The sequence below is a fragment of the Sitophilus oryzae genome, unplaced genomic scaffold (assembly GCF_002938485.1).
Source record: "Sitophilus oryzae breed Bouriz unplaced genomic scaffold, Soryzae_2.0 scaffold_864_pilon_pilon, whole genome shotgun sequence".
In the NCBI taxonomy this organism is placed as follows: domain Eukaryota; kingdom Metazoa; phylum Arthropoda; class Insecta; order Coleoptera; family Curculionidae; genus Sitophilus; species Sitophilus oryzae.
The window spans coordinates 191,738-211,066 of NW_022147488.1; the positions used below are offsets into that span (position 1 = coordinate 191,738).

Genomic DNA, 19,329 nt, shown 5'->3' on the forward strand with positions numbered 1-19,329 from the left:
TTCGTTAACTACATCAAAACTACGTTAATAAACTACCTTATGATATTATGAAGAATTTTGCTTTGTATGAGGAGTCATAATGAGGAGAAATAATATGATGTGAATGGTTATATTTAAAGCCATATTTATGGAAAAATGCTACGAGAATTACATACTGATCGATATCGGGGCCAACTTGACCAACAAGAAGTATAGCAGAGATTTGGATACTGTTGTACAAAGAGCGAAAGATTCAGGTAAACAATATATTTATTGCGTAATATTCCATACTAATTTACAATTGTTTTATGTTGTTAGGCGTTCAGAAGATTATGGTAACTGGAACTTCAGTGAAAGGAAGCAAAGAAGCCCTCAGACTAACCCGAATATATCCAGGAACATTATATTCCACTGCAGGCATTCATCCTCATGATGCTAAGTCATACGACGATCAGTCCTGGGAAGAGATTTGCCGTTTAGTTGAGAACCCGGAATGTGTAGCAGTGGGTGAATGTGGTTTAGATTATAACCGAAATTTTTCAGAACCAGAAGACCAGAAAGCTGTTTTCGAAAAACATGTACATTCTAAAGTTATTGAATAATGAATTGTAATAATATTATGTTAATTTTCAGATAAATCTAGCAATTAAGGTCAACAAACCTCTATTTGTCCACGAACGAGATGCATTCAATGATTTGGTTGAAATTTTAAATAAGTATAGTAGTAAATTGCCTCCAGTCGTGATACATTGCTTTACTGGGAGTGTGGAAAACGCACTGGATTACTTAAACAAAGGATTTTACATAGGATTAACAGGTAAATCTAAGTATGGAGTTTAACTTAATAAATCTAATTTAATTTTTTACTTTAAGGTTACTTATGTAAAGATAAATCTGATACTGGTGTGCGAAAACTCTTAGTAGACAATTTAATTCCACTGGACAGGCTCTTAGTTGAGACCGATGCTCCTTTTATGTATCCCAACACGAGAGCATCTAAGTTGCCAGTTCATGTTAAAGAAGGTTTAACCGAAAGGTAATTGGTAATTCATATTTAAAAGTAATACTTAAGTGGTAATTCATTTTAAAGTATTTTTAATATGAAAAACTATGATAACTATTGGAAATACTGGGTACAGTCCTTTTTTTTTAAATTGAAATTTTGGCTAATATTATAGCTCCATAATTTTTGGTCATTCAAAACAGCAAAATTGCTAGCTAGTTTATAAACTAATAGAATGGACTCATAACTTTTCTTGCAGGGCAATTGTGAGATTATGTATTTAATTTCTACAGCTTGGGCTTCTGCATAGAGCTTGTTCACAAGCCTGAGTCACTCTGTATTCAAATATTTATGAGAGAAGGACGATTTCCAGTATTTTCAATAATTACTTTGAAATCTTTTGATTATAAAAATCTATTTTTGTTTAAGATCAACGACTTTCTTACATCGATACTGTACGTTTCAACGAAATGAGCCTTGTTCCCTACCAGCAATCGTGGAAATGATTGCAGCCTTCATGAACAAAAAACCAGAGGAGGTGGCCTTAGCCACATCATTTAATGCAATGAAACTTTTTGGTCTCTCTTAATTTTACACTCCTACTATTTTTTGATCAACAATAATACTATGAGTTTCAAGGGAAATGAATACCTAGTGTTTGTAATAAGATGGACCAAAATAAAACGAAAATTTAAGGTAAATATGCGAATTGTGGCCTTTTTCATGAAAAAAGATATTTAAAAATTATTGTAAAAATGGAATTATTTGTTTTTAATATTAACAATTTGTGTAGTGTATTAAAATTATGTTGTACTGTTTTGATTGCAAAAATTTATTAATTTATGTTGTGTTAATTAATGGTAAATGTTATAGGTTATACTAAAAGTAGATGAGCTTTAAAAACCAATTCTTATTTTATTTGTTATTTTATTTGGCTGTATGAACGCATGTACGGTATTCCATATAACCAACTTTCTTATTTTATTTTATTCTTATTTTATTTTATGTGGCTGTATGAACCCACCATAAATCATATTAAGATTTTTTTATTTTATCATAAGAGAATATTTTTCTTTTAAGTACTAGTTTTTTTATAGTAAATATCTAGAATTGATAGATTAATAATTAATTATTGTAGCCTTATATTGTTTTAAATTGACTTTATATATCTATATTTGAGGTATACTGTATTTTTCTATGAATAATGTTTGATATTAGATCAATGATCAATTTGTGTACAGGTCCAACGAAGGTGCTTTTAGTCAAGAACTATTTTTAATTAAAATTAAGGTTAATTTAAAGGAATTATAGCCCAACCACTTAGTTGACAAAAGAATAATAAAATAGATAGTCGAAATTTTTGATGCAGTTAGTCTGTATTTTTTGACAAATAGATGACAAGTCACAATCTGGCCTTTATACGGGGTGTTTCAAAAAACATGTGCCATCTCCTCACAAGAAATGGCACAATGAAAAAAGCAAGACTGATTTTATCATCTGCTTGTCAAATAGAAACCAACTGCCTCAAAAGGACTCTCATTTTTTTTGTCCAAATCTAAAGTAATTGGGTTACTAGCCTGTTATTTTTAGAATATAGTGATAAATGTTTGCAGCTGAAGATAGTTTTTACTATTATTTAAATATAATTTATTTCGTCATTGCACATTGAATGTTATACTGGAAATTAATTGCTGGCTTGGAAATAACAATCAATGACACATTCACCATATAATTTAGATATTTGATGATGGTAATTTCCAAGCCCACTGTGACGCCTGTTTTTTTTTATATTTAATACTAATATATGGAATTATTTATTTGGAATTTTTATTTAATATAAATGTTAGTATATACATTAAATGGGTATATGTATTTTTTTTCTTGTTCTGCAAAAGACAGTTAAACACTATTTTATAGTTTTATTCTTGCCTTTAGTATAACAAAGGCGAATATTATTGTACTAAAAATTAAATATTTATTTTTCTAAGAAAATTGTAACGAACTTTGTGATATACATGTGTATGTTATATTTTACTGTAGGTATATATTGGTATGTTAAGCAACTCTATCTATGTGCCTTACATGTTTATGTATTTATCGTTTCAGAAAATGTTTGTAATTGAATAAAAAGCTTTATATTTATTCAAAATATTAAGTACCGTAAAATGGGGTGAATAGAAACAGTTTCGTAGGCTATTAGCGATATACCGGTTGATAAAAATGTGGTATTATGTTCCCGAATATTTTAAAACATGGGTCTTTGTTTGTTCTTTGCGTATACATATAATTTGATTTTTGAAAAATATGCATATAAATATTAAATAAAAATAACTTTTGTGTTTCTATTCACCTGCTATTCGGGAGAATAGAAACACACATTGATGTTAAGGTTTTTATCTATTCTATTTCCAACAAGGTGATTAGAAACAGATAATTATTACATATTTAAGTAGGTTTAGCAATAACTAACAATACATATAATATAACAACTTACATGTACCAGCTTAAGTATTACTTTAAAAATAAATATTTTATTTATGAAGTTTTCGCGCCATACAAAATAGGTGATAAATCGATTTCACATTTATTGATCAGCTGATTGACAGAAACAGTGCTGCCACAGATAAAAATATAGTTTTTACATTTTATTGTGTATTACCAATGATAGAAAAATTAGATATGTCGACTCTTTTTACTGTGAATATTTTTAATCGTGATTTGATTTTTTTCAGAAATTTTGTTTCTATTCACCCCTATGTTTCTATTCACCCCATTTTACGGTATTCTTTATAAGTGATCTATGTTTATTAATCCTTTCAAATTTTTAAATGCGAATTATCAGTAAATATTTAAATCTAAAACAATTTAAATTCATCACATCAATTAAATTGCTTAAAGAAAATAACTTATTGTGTATTATTTTAAATATCCATTTTTCAACTCCATCAGAGAAAAGAATACTTTGACCTATAGTCTGTTCAACTGTAACACCGAGAGGCAAGTAGGGATGTATTACTAGCTTTGCTGCTATTGCTGGACAAACTGACAAATTGCTGCTATTGCTGGTGAAAATAGCGGTGCTGCCAAAGGATTACCCAGAGGCTGCACTGACCACCGACCAGCAAACGGCTCTAGAAAACATTGGACGTCATCTGTCGAATTTTTCCGTGGCTCGATGGACAAACTTTAGATAGCTTTAGCTGTAAAGTTGAAAATCCCGCTAGATCAAAAAACTTTTTAATTGTACTGTTAAAGGACTGTTAGAGCTACAATTTAAAAATAATTTTACAAGATACAGAGTGCCCCAAATAAGTAAAAAATATTATAGTTATATTTTTTTAAATGGGACACCCTGTATATTATTCTATTTTTAGATTCTACGATTGAAATAAAGGTAAATTTGATTAAGGTTTATCACACTTAAATCTTACCATTTTTGAAATATTTTCAATTTTGTGAAATTGCAGTAAACAATTTAAGGCTTCATTTCTCCAAGGGTATTAAAGTTTTTAATACTAAATATTTACTGAAGATTAATGATCAGATATTGCGTTGCAATAATAAAAATTATATTACCCTATACAGAGTGCCCCAAAGATTATATTAAATAATAATTATTTAAAAATTATTTTTTTTTATAAATCGATTAAATTTTCTAAGAAAACTTGAAGGGACTGATTGATTTCTAAGAAAACTTGAAAAGAGTGGTATAATACGATTTGATAGACAATTAAATTGTGCATCTGATTCACGTAAAATATACAGGGTGTTCCATTTAAATTAAACAAGTTATTACCGTTTAAAACTAGTAATTATTTAATATAATTTTTTGGACACTCTGTATAAGGTAGTATAATTTTTATTATTGCAACATTGCAACACAATAACTGATTAATAAATAAACTTCAGTAAATATTTAGTATTAAAAACTTTTATACCAATGGAGAAATAAAGCCTTAAAATTTTTACTCCAATTTCACAAAATTGAAAATATTTCAAAAACGTGTGGATTAAGTGTGATAAACCTTCAGCAAATTTACCTTTATTTCAATCGTAGAAACTTAAAATAGAATAATATACAGGGTGTTCCTTTAAAAAAAACTAGGTATAATATTTTTTACTATTTGTATTTGGGACACTGTATCTTGTATACATATTTTTAAATTGTAGCTCTAATAGGCCTTCAACGAACCAAAAACAATTTGTAAATATCTAATCGTTTAGTTGCCTACTTGTTGCCTACTCCCTGTCGTAGGTATACTCTGTTTTTTTTTCTCAGGTAAGATTTCGACAGACGATGACAGAAGAACAGCAGATGACGTCCCATACCAATCTTATTATTTTAGTAAAAAAAGTTTCTAATAATTTTTAAGTTAACTATGGATGGGTTTAAATATAAATTCGTCATGCGTCGTCACTTGTTGTTTTTAACCAGTTTTATTGGTTTATTTCAAAAATGACAGATCGTATTTCAATTTTATTGGTTTGACGCAACGATGAACGACAAACGGACGCCGATGCGTATGAACTCACCTTTAGATTTTTGACGTTTGTCAAAGTCTTGCCAAATTATACGTTATAATTTTGTGACAACCATAGATAAAAGACTTATACTATTAAATAGATAGGCAACTTATAATATATTTCAATTTTATTATACAAGGGCGCCTCTGGTAGACGGAGGAAGAAATACTAATGGAAGAGAGGGGTGCGGGGAAGGGGGGTTGTTTTAGTTAATTTAAAATATATTTAGACATACATGTAAGAACACTTTGTGTGCTTTTAATTAGGTCGAACATATTATAAACGATAAATCAACTGAATTAAAAGCATACAAAGTGTTCTTATATGTCGGATATTAATTAAAAAATATATTAAAAATACTAGAAATAGCATATATTAAGTTGTTACAGTTATAATTTAATCTTTGGCGGTTTTCAGCAAATAGCAGGCAGTTTTACATAATTTTCCTCCCTTTGAAGTGAATTGGAAACGGCTAGGTATATAATTTTGGTGTAGGCAAGATTCCCAGTTTGTTTCCGTTTGGGACCTGAAATAATAAAAACAAATTAAATCAGATGTAATCATCTGCTGATCATGCTAATATAAAACGCGCGTCCTTAATTCCTTACATGCACCGTAAAAAAATTAAATAACTGCTCTGCAAGTAGCATTTATTAGCAGTACTAATTTAAAAAATCTATAACTGTAAGTAGATATGTTCAATTTACTTACCATTGTATCCTTCGGAAACCAGGTGTACAACAATTAAACTCCATGATAAAAAATAAATAAGAGTCTATACAAAACACAAATTGTCCCACCATTTTTAAAAAACATTGTCTAAAACAGAATACTGGCAAAAAATCTGAAGGAATTTAATTGTACAATAATTCGACAAATCAAAACGAAATCAAACCGTAAAATCACAACAAAAGCGTCTCTGAGTGACACTTAAAAATCAAATTTTATTATTGTCAGATATTGACATTTGCATTGTTAATATTGACAGTTTTAATATTTTGCGCCTCTGCATCTTGGAGGAAAAACTATTTTTAATGAACTGTCATTTCCATTTAAGGAAAAATCGAGTGAAAATTAACTGTAGAACCCAGAGCACAGTTTATGGTTAATACTCGCTGTCCAGGCAGAAAGTCTTATACAGATACACCAATAAAGTTACTATCAATAAAGTTCGTATACCATCTCGTCGTAGATAAGTGCATCTCGAATATGGTAGAAGGACCATACTAAACACATACTAAAAACTGGAGTAGCTGTAAAATATCGACATCGCACGATAGGTAAATAATGGATTTTAGTACTGCAGAAAAATAATGTCAAAAGGTACTGGTTTAAAAAATTAAGATTAAAGTTAATTAATCAACCTGTGAGGTATAAAATCTGGTAAGTGTTATTATTAATAAAATAGTTTGTTTTATTTATGTTTTTTTATTTATTCCTGCGGAATATTACAAATTTGTATTTGTACATAAGTTATATTGATAAATATAATCATAAATGCGGGAAGTTTCATAAAGCTTGAAAGTAAGAAATAGTTCTTTTTTATATTTTTTTGGTATGTGGTGTTTTGTTTTTGTTTGTTTTGTATTAACACATACCGTTTTTTATTAAATAAAATAACTCGATTACATTTTTTCAGTTTTATACAGTTTTTTTCACAATATTTTGAAGTTACTTGTCAGTCAAATTTTAAATATAATAATTTCCTGCTATGCGTTCCAGATGTACCAACTTATTTCTTTGTAAAATAAAATAAACTACTTTGAAATTAAAATGACAAACACATCTATCACTGTCAAGGATCTTCTCGTTGCACAGACTATATGTGCATGGTGAACAACCCTGTATATTTTAAACTAGGGAATGCAATCCCGCACCAAAATCTCAATCCCGCAAACCCGCGGGATTAAAGCAATCAATCCCGCGGATCCGCAAAATTGCGGCACTGTAAACAATATATATTTGGTCCTAAATGGTACAAAAGGCATTGTACATTTTGCATGGGCCCATAATATGTATATTGATATAGCGCGTATCTTAAACTAGCTGTACAGAAATTTGGACCGATCTGTACAGAGCATAGACTTAAAATAAAATATAGACTGAGCATCTCATTCATAAATAGCTGGAACATGCGGTCAGACACTGTCTTGTTATTGTTGTGTTATTGTTTTAGGTTATAACGAGTGCGACACGAGCGATAGATAGGTTGTCTCTGTCGTAACGGTCGTTCCCTGACGACTCTGCCGAGAAACACAACACTGTCTTTCGTTTCTCAAGTACACCTGAACTCTCCGTATCATAGCCGGGTAATTTTTTTTATTTTAATGAAGCTATAATTAAATTAAAAATATATCGTATTTAAACTTTTTATATTTTATTAAGATTTAGGACAGGTTTTTTAAATAAAAGTTTAGAAAAAACAATTTAGAGTCCAAAAAGGATAAAAATAATAAAATACACGTTATAGAAGAAATTTTATAATCGAAATTAGGTAATTTTTGAAATTAATAATAAATTATTAATTTTAGTTAAACATTTACAACCCCTAATATTAATCAAAACAGGATCTATTCCACAGATATAATAGAATCGGCGACAGGAGAGAAAAAAATATGATTGTTGTAATTTTTTTTCTGGTTAAGTGATGTCTTATTATGTAAATTAGAAAAAAACATAAATCTGTTCCATTAAAGCAAGGAAGGTGATAGGAAGTGGATAAAATAAAAACTACATTTATTTAACTCGGTACTGTCTTTATTATACCGGGTGCGTCTCAAAAGTGGCTCATCCCCCATAATGTTTTTATATTTTCAAATAAAAAAAAACAAGATTTAGTATGTTAGTATATGAAATAAATTAGGATTGATTGACGCATTCAATTGTTTTTGGTCGCTTCCTGTTTCACCGGAAATGACTATAACTTTTAATTTTAAACGGCACCCTCGGTATATTTCTACTTTATTCGATAGAAAATGACACTCTGAATAGAATGATATATCATATGTCAACTTTTGACATTTTCGCATATGGTTTAACTGTAATTGTAACACGCGGTTCACATAGCGACAATTTGACTCGAAATACCAAGTGTGTGGTATCAATATATTCATAAAAAAATGCTTTTTCCAAATATGCTAATGAGTCACCCTTGTTCCATTTGAAAAAATTGACATATGTATGATTAAAAATACGATTTATACATCTTTTAACCGGCCTAGACAAGACACGAAACCTATTAGACGATCAAAACTATTTTCCAAGGCTCCTTGATTAAAACTTAGTGGATTGAAAAAAATTGGATTGAAATTTAAAATAGGATATGTTTTTAAGCGACAATGTCAAAAGTTGACATATGATATGTCATTCTATTCAGAGTGTCATTTTTTATCGAATAAAGTAGCAATATACCGAGGGTGCCTTTAAAAATCAAAAGATGTAATCATTTCGGTGAAACAGGAAGAGACCAAAAACAATTGAATACGTCAATAAATCCTAATTTATGTCATATACCTACTAACATACAAATCTGTTTTTTTTTATCTGAAAAATAAAAAAGTTATAGGGTTGAGCCACTTTTGAGACGACCCGGTATATTAAAAATATTGTTTCATAATGTAATATCATTTTAAAATTCTTGTATGTTATTTTAGATTCTGAAGATAATTTTAGAATAAACCGGAATATATTGTTAATAAAAACATTATTAATTATTAACAGGGTTATAATTATGATTTTGTTACAATGTAAGTAAGTAAATAATGTAATGTAGAAGAAAAAATTCAGAATTTCATTTTACTAAAATATTATCTAAATAAGCGCCTTTCTACAACAACGCCACTGACTGCCAATGGGTAAATTGAGAGTTGCCTACCGGTCAAAAGTCGTTTCAAGACTTAAATGGATTATTTAAGTCAAATTTCTTGCAAATTTGGCACTGGCGAACCATATTTTATAGTTTTTGAACAGAAAAAGTCAATAAAATAAACACTTAAGGACTACAAGCTAAGAAAATGCGTTAATACAGCCGGGGAGATAGCGGCAACAAAGCTTTACCGCACGTGCGACACGTACTACAAGGTAATAAATGAATGAATAGGCTCCCTCGCCTCTAATCGGTGTTGTTGTCATATTGTAAAGAACTTATCCTTATTAAACAGTATCCGACTTATAATTTAGTAGTATAAGGACTATTTAATACATCTATGGAATATTAAAACCTACTTTATTAAACTGTAGTATTAATATCTCAATATATGTGTATAACAAGAAAAAAAATATTGATAATATTAAAGACGTGACAACATAGGCTGGATGAGGAAGGCTCGGTCGACTGTACCCAGAAGTAAACATGTGTACAAAAAAGGTTGTTTGTCCGCGTTGAGATGTAAATAGTGTAGTCTATATTTTATTTTAAGTCTATGGTACAGAGTGTTGTAAAATATATTTAATATTAAATGAACTTAAATTTTATTATAATTTATCTACTTATTTTATAAATAAAAATATTATTCTGATGTTTTAACTTGTGTTAGTTATCTGCTTCTAGATACACTCTATATGAATAATTTTTTGGCAGATGCAGAATGTACAAAGCTTTTTGTACCATTTAGGACTATATATGACTTTAGGATACTATATGACTAAAAATGCATATTTTTCAAAAAAACGTCGTATTTTCCTTAAAACAATATATATATATATATATATATATATATAAACGGGATTTGGTTTAAGTATTTAATACTCATTTCCAACTACAGCCTATTGCTGCCTTCCCGTTACCCTACGCCACACATCTCGATTTAGAGCGTCATCAGCTTCTAGGTTACGAGCTTCCATTGCTTCCGTAACCGTTCCGCTCCAGGCTTTTCTAGGTCTACCTCTCTTTCTTCTGCCCTGGGCAGCCCATTGAAAAACTCTTTTTGGCCACCTGTTCTCCGGCATACGCAGAACATGTCCAAACCATTTTAAGCTGGATTTTTCGATTCGATCCAGTACTGTCTCCTCCGATGCATTCATGATACGCCTCACCTCGATGCTTGTCTTTTTTTCCATCCTAGATATACCTGCACTTCTTCTAAGGTAGTGCATTTCAACAACTTGGATTTTGCGCTTCGCGTCTGCACTCAGAGTCCATAGCTCTGAACCATAGCAAAGAACTGACTCCACCAATGTTCTTCCAAGTCTCTTTTTAGTTGTTGCAGATAAGTTTCGGTCCCACCAGAGGCTGTGGCTCTTCTGAATTCGGGTTTGTATTTCTTCTTTGCCCAAACCCTCGTTGTTGATAGTAGCACCCAGGTATTTAAATTTGTCTACTTGTTGAATCTGGACGTTATCATTAATGAAGACTTCAAAACGAGCGTTGGAATTGACAGCTAAGTATTCGGTCTTCTTTAGACTAACCTGAAGTCCCCATTTGTTGTATTCTTGATAAAGCCTCTTAGTCATGAACTCTAGATCGTATGAGTCCTGCGCAATCACGACCTGATCGTCTGCAAAGCTCAGGGTAAATAGTGTGTTGTCCCCAATGGGTATTCCCATACCTTGACATTTCGTCTTCCATTCCCTAAGGGCTACTTCGACGTAAGCGTTGAAGATCAGAGGAGATAAGCTGCATCCTTGTCGCAACCCTTTTGTGGTGTTAATTGGATTAGATAGCCTGTCCTTAAAACAAAAAAATAGCCATCCTTAAAACAAAACAAAAATAAAAAAAACGATCAAATTGGTTTTTCTAATTTCAATACAGATTATAGTCGTACTTGGTAAAAATGTCGATTTTTTAAAAATTATAAATCTGCGGTAAAAAAGATTCTTGACCAAATTTTCACAGTCTTATAAAACACCCTGTATACGAGAATTCACTAAATATATTTTCGAAAACCATATAGCATCTTAATCACAATAGATGCATCTAAAACCTGGTCCAAACCGCATCCAAAAATCTTTTTTAAAAATAATCCCGCAACTTTAATTCCGCGGAATCTCAGAGGGATCCCGCAATGCGGGATCCAGCATTTGCGGGATTGCATTTCCTATTTTAAACACAAAAATTGTTAATTTTTTAATTCTGCATCAAAAAGAAGGAAAAAAAGGAAGAAACTGTTATTAAATTATGGTTTGTTTGTAACATATTATTCTGATGTAGCTGGTTTAAATTTTAAGTTATTATATGGCCGTAAAAATAAATATAACAAAAGGATATAAACAAAGGTAGATACGTTTTTCTGGGGTAGGTAAACATACACGTTCATTTTTAAGATTATAAAAAAATGTAAGTCATTCAAATAAACATAAAATATCTATTCTCTATTGTCTACAAAATTATTTAAACTCAAGTTTAAATATCTTTGATTATCTGCAATCAGGATCATACTTTTTGCGTCGTTGTACAAAATTCCAATGATAATTCTTATCTATATTTAATTAGTTTGGTAAACGGGGTTAAAGTAACAAAATAAAGTATTATTTTTTATCAATTTTTCGAAAATCTTGAGACGCAATCATTCTATTTTAAAGTCAATTCAAGGACATTTTTCTTTGTTTTTATTTTCATTCGAATTCCCCATTCATAATATTTTTCAACTTCCGCGTATTTAAATTCTAGAAATTGTTAAAATATGTATTTTTAGAATATGTGTCCTATATTCCTATTATAATATTTTACCCAAAAAACATTTATAACAAATAGGTACTATAAAAATAATTCAAAAATTATGGGTAACAGAAATTAAAGATGAGTAACAGATTTTAATAAATACCTACGTACCTACCTATCTAATAAATAATTTTAGAATCCAACAATATTTTTTGGCAGCGAAATGCATACCTATTTCAGAATATTTACTAAAACATGAAAAATATTTTCTATCATAGTATTTATTTTTATTTATTATTTATTTACCTAAATGTTTCTCATAAAAAATAAGAAAATTGCATTATTGTGCAATACTAAACTCTACTAAAAATACCACCGGTCAAAGCCTTTTGATGAGAATAATACGATTAAAAATGTCAATATTTTTAATAACAACAATAACATTAGGATCGGATTAAAAATAAAATAAAAACAGAATTTAAAATCCGAATCAGCATCAGCTGATCGATAAATTCAAAACACAAAGGATGAGCGTTTTCGCTACGTCATATTTTTTCCGAACAGTTCTGCCAACATAAACTTTTCATATGGCAAATATAACTAAATTAAATAATTAATTTCTGGCTTAAATACTTAAAATTTTTAACATATTTTAAACGATTTTACATTGCATTTTAAATATCTTTAAACTAAAACAACAGTTTTTTATTTACTAGAACATTTTACTGAAATTCAGAAAAGGGTTCAAGATTATGAGAACTGGCGACGCGATTAAATCTAGAAAATTCTAGGTGGGGGAAGGGAAGGTTATAAAAGCAATTTCTGAACGGGAAGCCGCCATATTTCAGTGATATTTCGAGTTGAAAAGTTGTTTTTAAGTGATTGTGATTATTGCAGCTGTATTTTATTAAATATTCAGGTAAGTTATCTCGATTTTATTTTGTTTCGTCGAACAATCATTTGAAATTTGCCGTATCGTCTCTAAGCGACTTTTTCTTTGTTTTCAACAACAAAATTTTAATTTCAAGTGATGTCACATACAATTCCTTAGAACTTTGTAAGGTTTAAACTAGTTTAAGTTAGTAGATTTGTTCATTTTACGGTTTATTTCTTAAGATATACTAATAATTTTGCTGTATTATTGCGTAAAAAACGATATATTCTCGAAAATCTTTATTCAAAATGGCGAATGGGCGTATGCTGGCAAATCAACTTTCTGATAATTTTAATGCGTAGAAACGATTAAGGTCGTTTACTTGAATCTAATTTTAATTTTATTGTTACAGAATGCAGATTTTCGTAAAAACCTTGACTGGTAAGACTATTACCCTAGAGGTAGAACCTTCAGATACCATTGAAAACGTGAAGGCTAAGATTCAAGACAAAGAGGGTATTCCTCCAGACCAACAGCGTTTGATCTTCGCTGGTAAACAGTTGGAAGATGGACGCACTTTGTCCGACTACAACATCCAGAAGGAATCCACTCTTCATTTAGTACTGAGATTGAGAGGAGGAATGCAGATTTTCGTGAAGACTTTGACCGGCAAGACCATCACTTTGGAAGTCGAACCATCTGATACCATTGAAAATGTAAAAGCCAAAATCCAAGATAAGGAGGGCATTCCCCCAGACCAACAGCGTTTGATCTTTGCTGGAAAACAGTTGGAAGATGGTAGGACTCTTTCTGATTACAACATTCAGAAGGAATCTACCCTTCACTTAGTATTGAGATTAAGAGGAGGTATGCAGATTTTCGTAAAAACATTAACTGGAAAGACCATTACCTTGGAAGTGGAACCATCAGATACCATTGAAAACGTGAAGGCAAAAATTCAAGACAAAGAAGGAATTCCTCCAGACCAGCAACGTTTGATCTTCGCTGGTAAACAACTAGAAGATGGTAGGACTCTTTCTGACTACAATATTCAGAAGGAATCAACCCTACATTTGGTGCTTAGACTGAGAGGTGGTATGCAGATTTTTGTCAAAACTTTAACCGGCAAAACTATTACGTTGGAGGTAGAACCTTCAGACACAATTGAAAATGTGAAAGCTAAAATTCAGGACAAAGAAGGTATTCCTCCAGACCAGCAACGTTTGATCTTTGCTGGTAAACAACTAGAAGATGGTAGAACTCTTTCTGACTACAACATCCAAAAGGAATCTACCCTTCACTTGGTACTGAGGTTAAGAGGTGGTATGCAGATTTTTGTAAAAACCTTGACAGGGAAAACCATCACTTTGGAAGTGGAACCATCAGACACCATTGAAAACGTCAAAGCTAAAATTCAGGACAAGGAAGGAATTCCTCCAGATCAACAGCGTTTAATCTTTGCCGGCAAACAGTTAGAAGATGGTAGAACTCTTTCTGATTACAACATCCAGAAAGAATCTACTCTTCACTTGGTCCTGAGGTTAAGAGGTGGTATGCAGATCTTTGTTAAAACCTTAACAGGAAAAACTATTACCCTAGAAGTAGAACCGTCCGACACTATTGAAAATGTTAAGGCCAAAATCCAAGACAAGGAAGGAATTCCTCCAGATCAGCAACGTTTGATCTTTGCTGGTAAGCAACTTGAAGATGGACGAACTTTGTCTGACTACAACATCCAAAAAGAATCTACTCTTCACTTGGTACTGAGGTTAAGAGGAGGTATGCAGATATTTGTAAAAACATTAACTGGAAAAACCATTACATTGGAAGTGGAACCATCCGACACCATTGAAAATGTTAAGGCTAAAATTCAAGACAAAGAAGGAATTCCTCCAGACCAGCAACGTTTGATTTTCGCTGGCAAACAACTAGAAGATGGTAGAACCCTTTCTGACTACAATATTCAGAAGGAATCTACTCTTCACTTGGTATTGAGATTAAGAGGAGGTATGCAGATTTTTGTAAAAACATTAACTGGCAAGACCATCACTTTGGAAGTCGAACCTTCTGATACCATCGAAAATGTAAAAGCCAAAATCCAAGATAAGGAAGGAATTCCTCCAGACCAACAGCGTTTGATCTTTGCTGGAAAACAGCTCGAAGATGGTAGGACCCTTTCTGACTACAATATTCAGAAGGAATCAACCCTACATTTGGTGCTTAGACTGAGAGGTGGTATGCAAATTTTCGTCAAAACTTTAACAGGCAAAACTATTACCTTGGAAGTAGAGCCATCAGACACAATTGAAAATGTGAAAGCTAAAATTCAGGACAAAGAAGGTATTCCTCCAGACCAGCAACGTTTGATCTTCGCCGGCAAACAACTAGAAGATGGTAGAACTCTTTCTGACTACAACATCCAGAAGGAGTCTACCCTCCATTTGGTACTGAGATTAAGAGGAGGTATGCAAATCTTTGTGAAAACTTTAACTGGAAAAACTATCACCTTAGAAGTGGAACCATCAGATACTATCGAAAACGTCAAAGCCAAAATTCAAGACAAAGAAGGAATACCTCCAGACCAGCAACGTTTGATCTTCGCCGGCAAACAACTAGAAGATGGTAGAACTCTTTCTGACTACAACATCCAGAAGGAGTCTACCCTCCATTTGGTACTGAGATTAAGAGGAGGTATGCAAATCTTTGTGAAAACTTTAACTGGAAAAACTATCACCTTAGAAGTAGAACCCTCAGATACCATTGAAAACGTCAAGGCTAAAATCCAAGATAAGGAAGGCATTCCTCCAGACCAACAGCGTTTGATCTTCGCCGGCAAGCAGTTGGAAGATGGTAGAACCCTATCAGACTACAACATCCAGAAAGAGTCTACCCTTCACTTGGTACTCAGGTTAAGAGGAGGTATGCAAATTTTTGTAAAAACCTTAACTGGAAAAACAATCACCCTAGAAGTCGAACCTTCTGATACCATTGAAAACGTCAAAGCCAAAATTCAAGACAAGGAAGGAATTCCTCCAGATCAGCAACGTTTGATCTTCGCCGGTAAACAACTGGAAGATGGCAGAACTCTTTCAGACTACAACATCCAGAAAGAGTCTACTCTTCACTTGGTACTCAGGTTAAGAGGAGGTATGCAAATCTTTGTAAAAACCTTGACTGGAAAAACAATCACCCTAGAAGTAGAACCCTCTGATACCATTGAAAATGTCAAAGCCAAAATTCAAGACAAGGAAGGAATTCCTCCAGATCAGCAACGTTTGATCTTCGCCGGTAAACAACTGGAAGATGGCAGAACTCTTTCAGACTACAACATCCAGAAAGAATCTACCCTTCACTTGGTACTCAGGTTAAGAGGAGGTATGCAAATCTTTGTAAAAACCTTGACTGGCAAAACCATCACTTTGGAAGTAGAAGCCTCTGATACCATTGAAAACGTCAAGGCTAAAATCCAAGACAAAGAAGGTATTCCACCAGACCAACAGCGTTTGATCTTCGCCGGCAAACAACTAGAAGACGGTAGAACCCTTTCTGACTACAACATCCAGAAGGAATCTACCCTTCACTTGGTATTGAGGTTGAGAGGTGGTATGCAGATCTTCGTAAAAACCTTGACAGGAAAGACCATCACCTTGGAAGTGGAACCATCCGACACCATTGAAAATGTTAAGGCTAAAATTCAAGACAAAGAAGGAATTCCTCCAGACCAGCAACGTCTGATCTTCGCCGGCAAACAGTTGGAAGATGGAAGAACCCTTTCCGACTACAGCATCCAAAAGGAATCTACCCTTCATTTAGTATTAAGGTTGAGAGGAGGAAACTGAACGATAGAGAAATTTAATATTCTTTTTATATTTTTTTAAAGGCTGATTTAAGTTAATAAAGAATTTATCCTGTGAATTTTACTCTTTTATTTACTAAAACCATTTTCTCTTAACTTAAATTCTATAATTTTGTTTTATTGATACTTCTAAGATTAAAACAAAAAGTATTTTTATATCTTTATTCAATATACTGATTTATACAAAAAATTGGGTTCAACATTTTAATTCAAAAGTCAATAGTAAAGTTCATTATTTGATTTATGAAAAATGATTTAAGTGTATAACGTTTTCAGCTAATTCACTTTTAAAAATTTTAGATTTTAGTATGGTAAGAAATTATCAGTGTCACTATTGTTTCTGAAGTTGGTTTACTCAAATTTGGTAGTTTTAGAGAGATGGGAATAAAAACGTAAATAAATCTGAATTAGATACTACAGGGTGTTCAAAATAAATCAACGAATTTGGATTATTTTAAATTAAAAACTCGTACGAAATTTGGGTGCTCGAACTTTAGAAGAAATAGCGTCTTTAAATGTTTATGCCATACTGAAATTTTAACATTTTTTAAATATTACAACAAAAAATTTTAGATGCCGTATGATCGAAAAAGAAAACGGCGTCAGCGATGGCTATGAAATGAAGATCGCTATCATTTTATATGGGGAATGTCATCGATCGTCATTTCACTAAGCCAACTGGACGCCGTTTTTTTTTCGATCATACGGTATATATAATACATAGAAAAAGTTATATCATTTTACGGCAGAATTTAATAATACGATAAAAATACGGACACGTTGAAAAAACATGTTTGTCACCCTTTCACCACTTTATTGTTGACTCACCCTGTACATTGAGAAGTAAGAAAAAGAGTAATAGTTAAATAGGGTTTAATGAGATTCATTAGGGCAAAGTTGCTAAAATTTATGCTAAAGTCTATCCAAAAAAATGACAGTAACTAGTGGATTATAGTAAAATAAAACAATGTTTTTTAATTAAAATGTTATATTTCGATAGGTAATCAAATATTAACATATTATAAAATATTTAATTATACTTAGGCACATAAGTATAAAAATGATCATAGTTGATAAAAAATAAAATAATACTCTATTAGTCCAGGAAAATAGGCCTTCAAATACAAAGTTTTGGTGAAAATTTGAATTTCTGATATAAGTTATTTTAAAAGGTCCAAAAACGAATTGTTAAAGATTTTTTTATATTCACCCCCAAGAAGGGGTGAAATAAATAAATAAAATTATTTTTTCCAAATTTCGGAGAAACAGTAAGGACTAAAAAAAAGTTCAAAAGTTGTAGAGCGTCCAATTTTACATAAAAATGGTGGCTATACTTTTTTTGCTCAAATCAAAATTAACCGAGATAGGGTGGGTAAAAAAAATCTTGGTTGAAATTTATAATTTTCCAAGCAAATTGAATAAAAATGTTAAATATATGAAGTTTTCAGAGACTACTACTACATCCCCATCTACTTTCATCCCCTAGCTTCTAGCCACCCTATCTCGGTTAATTTTAATCTGAGCAAAAACAGTATAGGGACCATTTCTATGTAAAATTTAACGCTCCATAACTTTTATTTGAAGTTTTTTTTCTAGTTAGGTTAGGCTTACCTTTTCTCCAAAATTTAAAAAAAAAATATTTATTTATTTCACCACTTCTCGGAGGTAAATTTAAAAAAAATCTTTCACAATTATTCGTTTTGGGATATTTCAAAGTAAATTATATCAAAAATTCAAGTTTTTACCAAAACTTCGTATTTAAAAGCCTCTTTTCTTGGACTATACAGGGTTGTTCACCACATATGACACGGTGTATTCTAGCTAAACGATTAGATTTTTACAAATTTTAAGTTTTGGGTTCGTTGAAGGACTATTAGAGGTACAATTTAAAATTATTTTTACAAGATACAGAGTGTCCCAAATAAGTAAAAAATATTATAGTTGTATTTTTTTAAATGGAACACCCTGTATATTATTCTATTTTTGGATTCTACGATTGAAATAAAGGTAAATTTAATTAAGGTTTATCACACTTAAACCTTACCGTTTCTGAAATATTTTCAATTTTATGAAATTGCAGTAAAAATTTTAAGGCTTAATTTCTCCAAGGGTATCAAAGTTTGTAATACTAAATATTTACTGAAGATTATTTATTGATCAGATATTGTGTTGCAATAATAAACATTTTACTACCTTATACAGATTGTCCAAAAATTTATATTAAATAATTACTAGCTTTAAACGGCTATAACTTGTTTAATTTAAATGGAACACCCTATATATTTTACGTGAATCAGATGCACAATGTAATTATTTATCAAATTGTATTATACCATTTTTACCCATCCCTTCGAGTTTTCGTAGAAAATGCGTTACCTTATAATTTAGACCTCATTTATCAATATACCCATGGAATATTGACATTTCAGATTTTTTTATAGCACCATATATGTACAAAATATACAGGTGGTAAATATTGCAACCCATTGGCATAT

General features: G+C 31.3%; 2 protein-coding genes across 4 annotated transcripts; both read left to right on the forward strand.

The window, feature by feature from the left end:
- The first annotated feature begins 127 nt into the window (after nucleotides 1-127).
- On the forward strand, nucleotides 128-3,131 carry LOC115890395 (3'-5' ssDNA/RNA exonuclease TatD). Its single transcript, XM_030910621.1, has 5 exons — nucleotides 128-236; nucleotides 298-557; nucleotides 613-796; nucleotides 853-1,015; nucleotides 1,412-3,131. Exons 1-5 carry the CDS (start codon nucleotides 128-130, stop codon nucleotides 1,569-1,571), a joined length of 876 nt encoding a protein of 291 aa, XP_030766481.1. The 3' UTR covers nucleotides 1,572-3,131.
- Nucleotides 3,132-12,866: 9,735 nt separating this feature from the next.
- On the forward strand, nucleotides 12,867-16,893 carry LOC115890411 (polyubiquitin-C). Of its 3 annotated transcripts, none has more exons than XM_030910639.1 (2): nucleotides 12,867-13,023; nucleotides 13,391-16,893. In XM_030910639.1, the coding sequence occupies exon 2, from the start codon at nucleotides 13,392-13,394 to the stop codon at nucleotides 16,815-16,817; it is 3,426 nt and encodes a 1,141-aa protein (XP_030766499.1). In that variant the 5' UTR covers nucleotides 12,867-13,023; nucleotide 13,391; the 3' UTR covers nucleotides 16,818-16,893. The 3 variants fall into 3 exon arrangements, with proteins under 3 accessions (XP_030766499.1, XP_030766500.1, XP_030766501.1); XM_030910640.1 differs by lacking the exon at nucleotides 12,867-13,023 and adding an exon at nucleotides 13,051-13,182; XM_030910641.1 differs by lacking the exon at nucleotides 12,867-13,023 and adding an exon at nucleotides 13,091-13,161.
- Nucleotides 16,894-19,329: the final 2,436 nt, after the last annotated feature.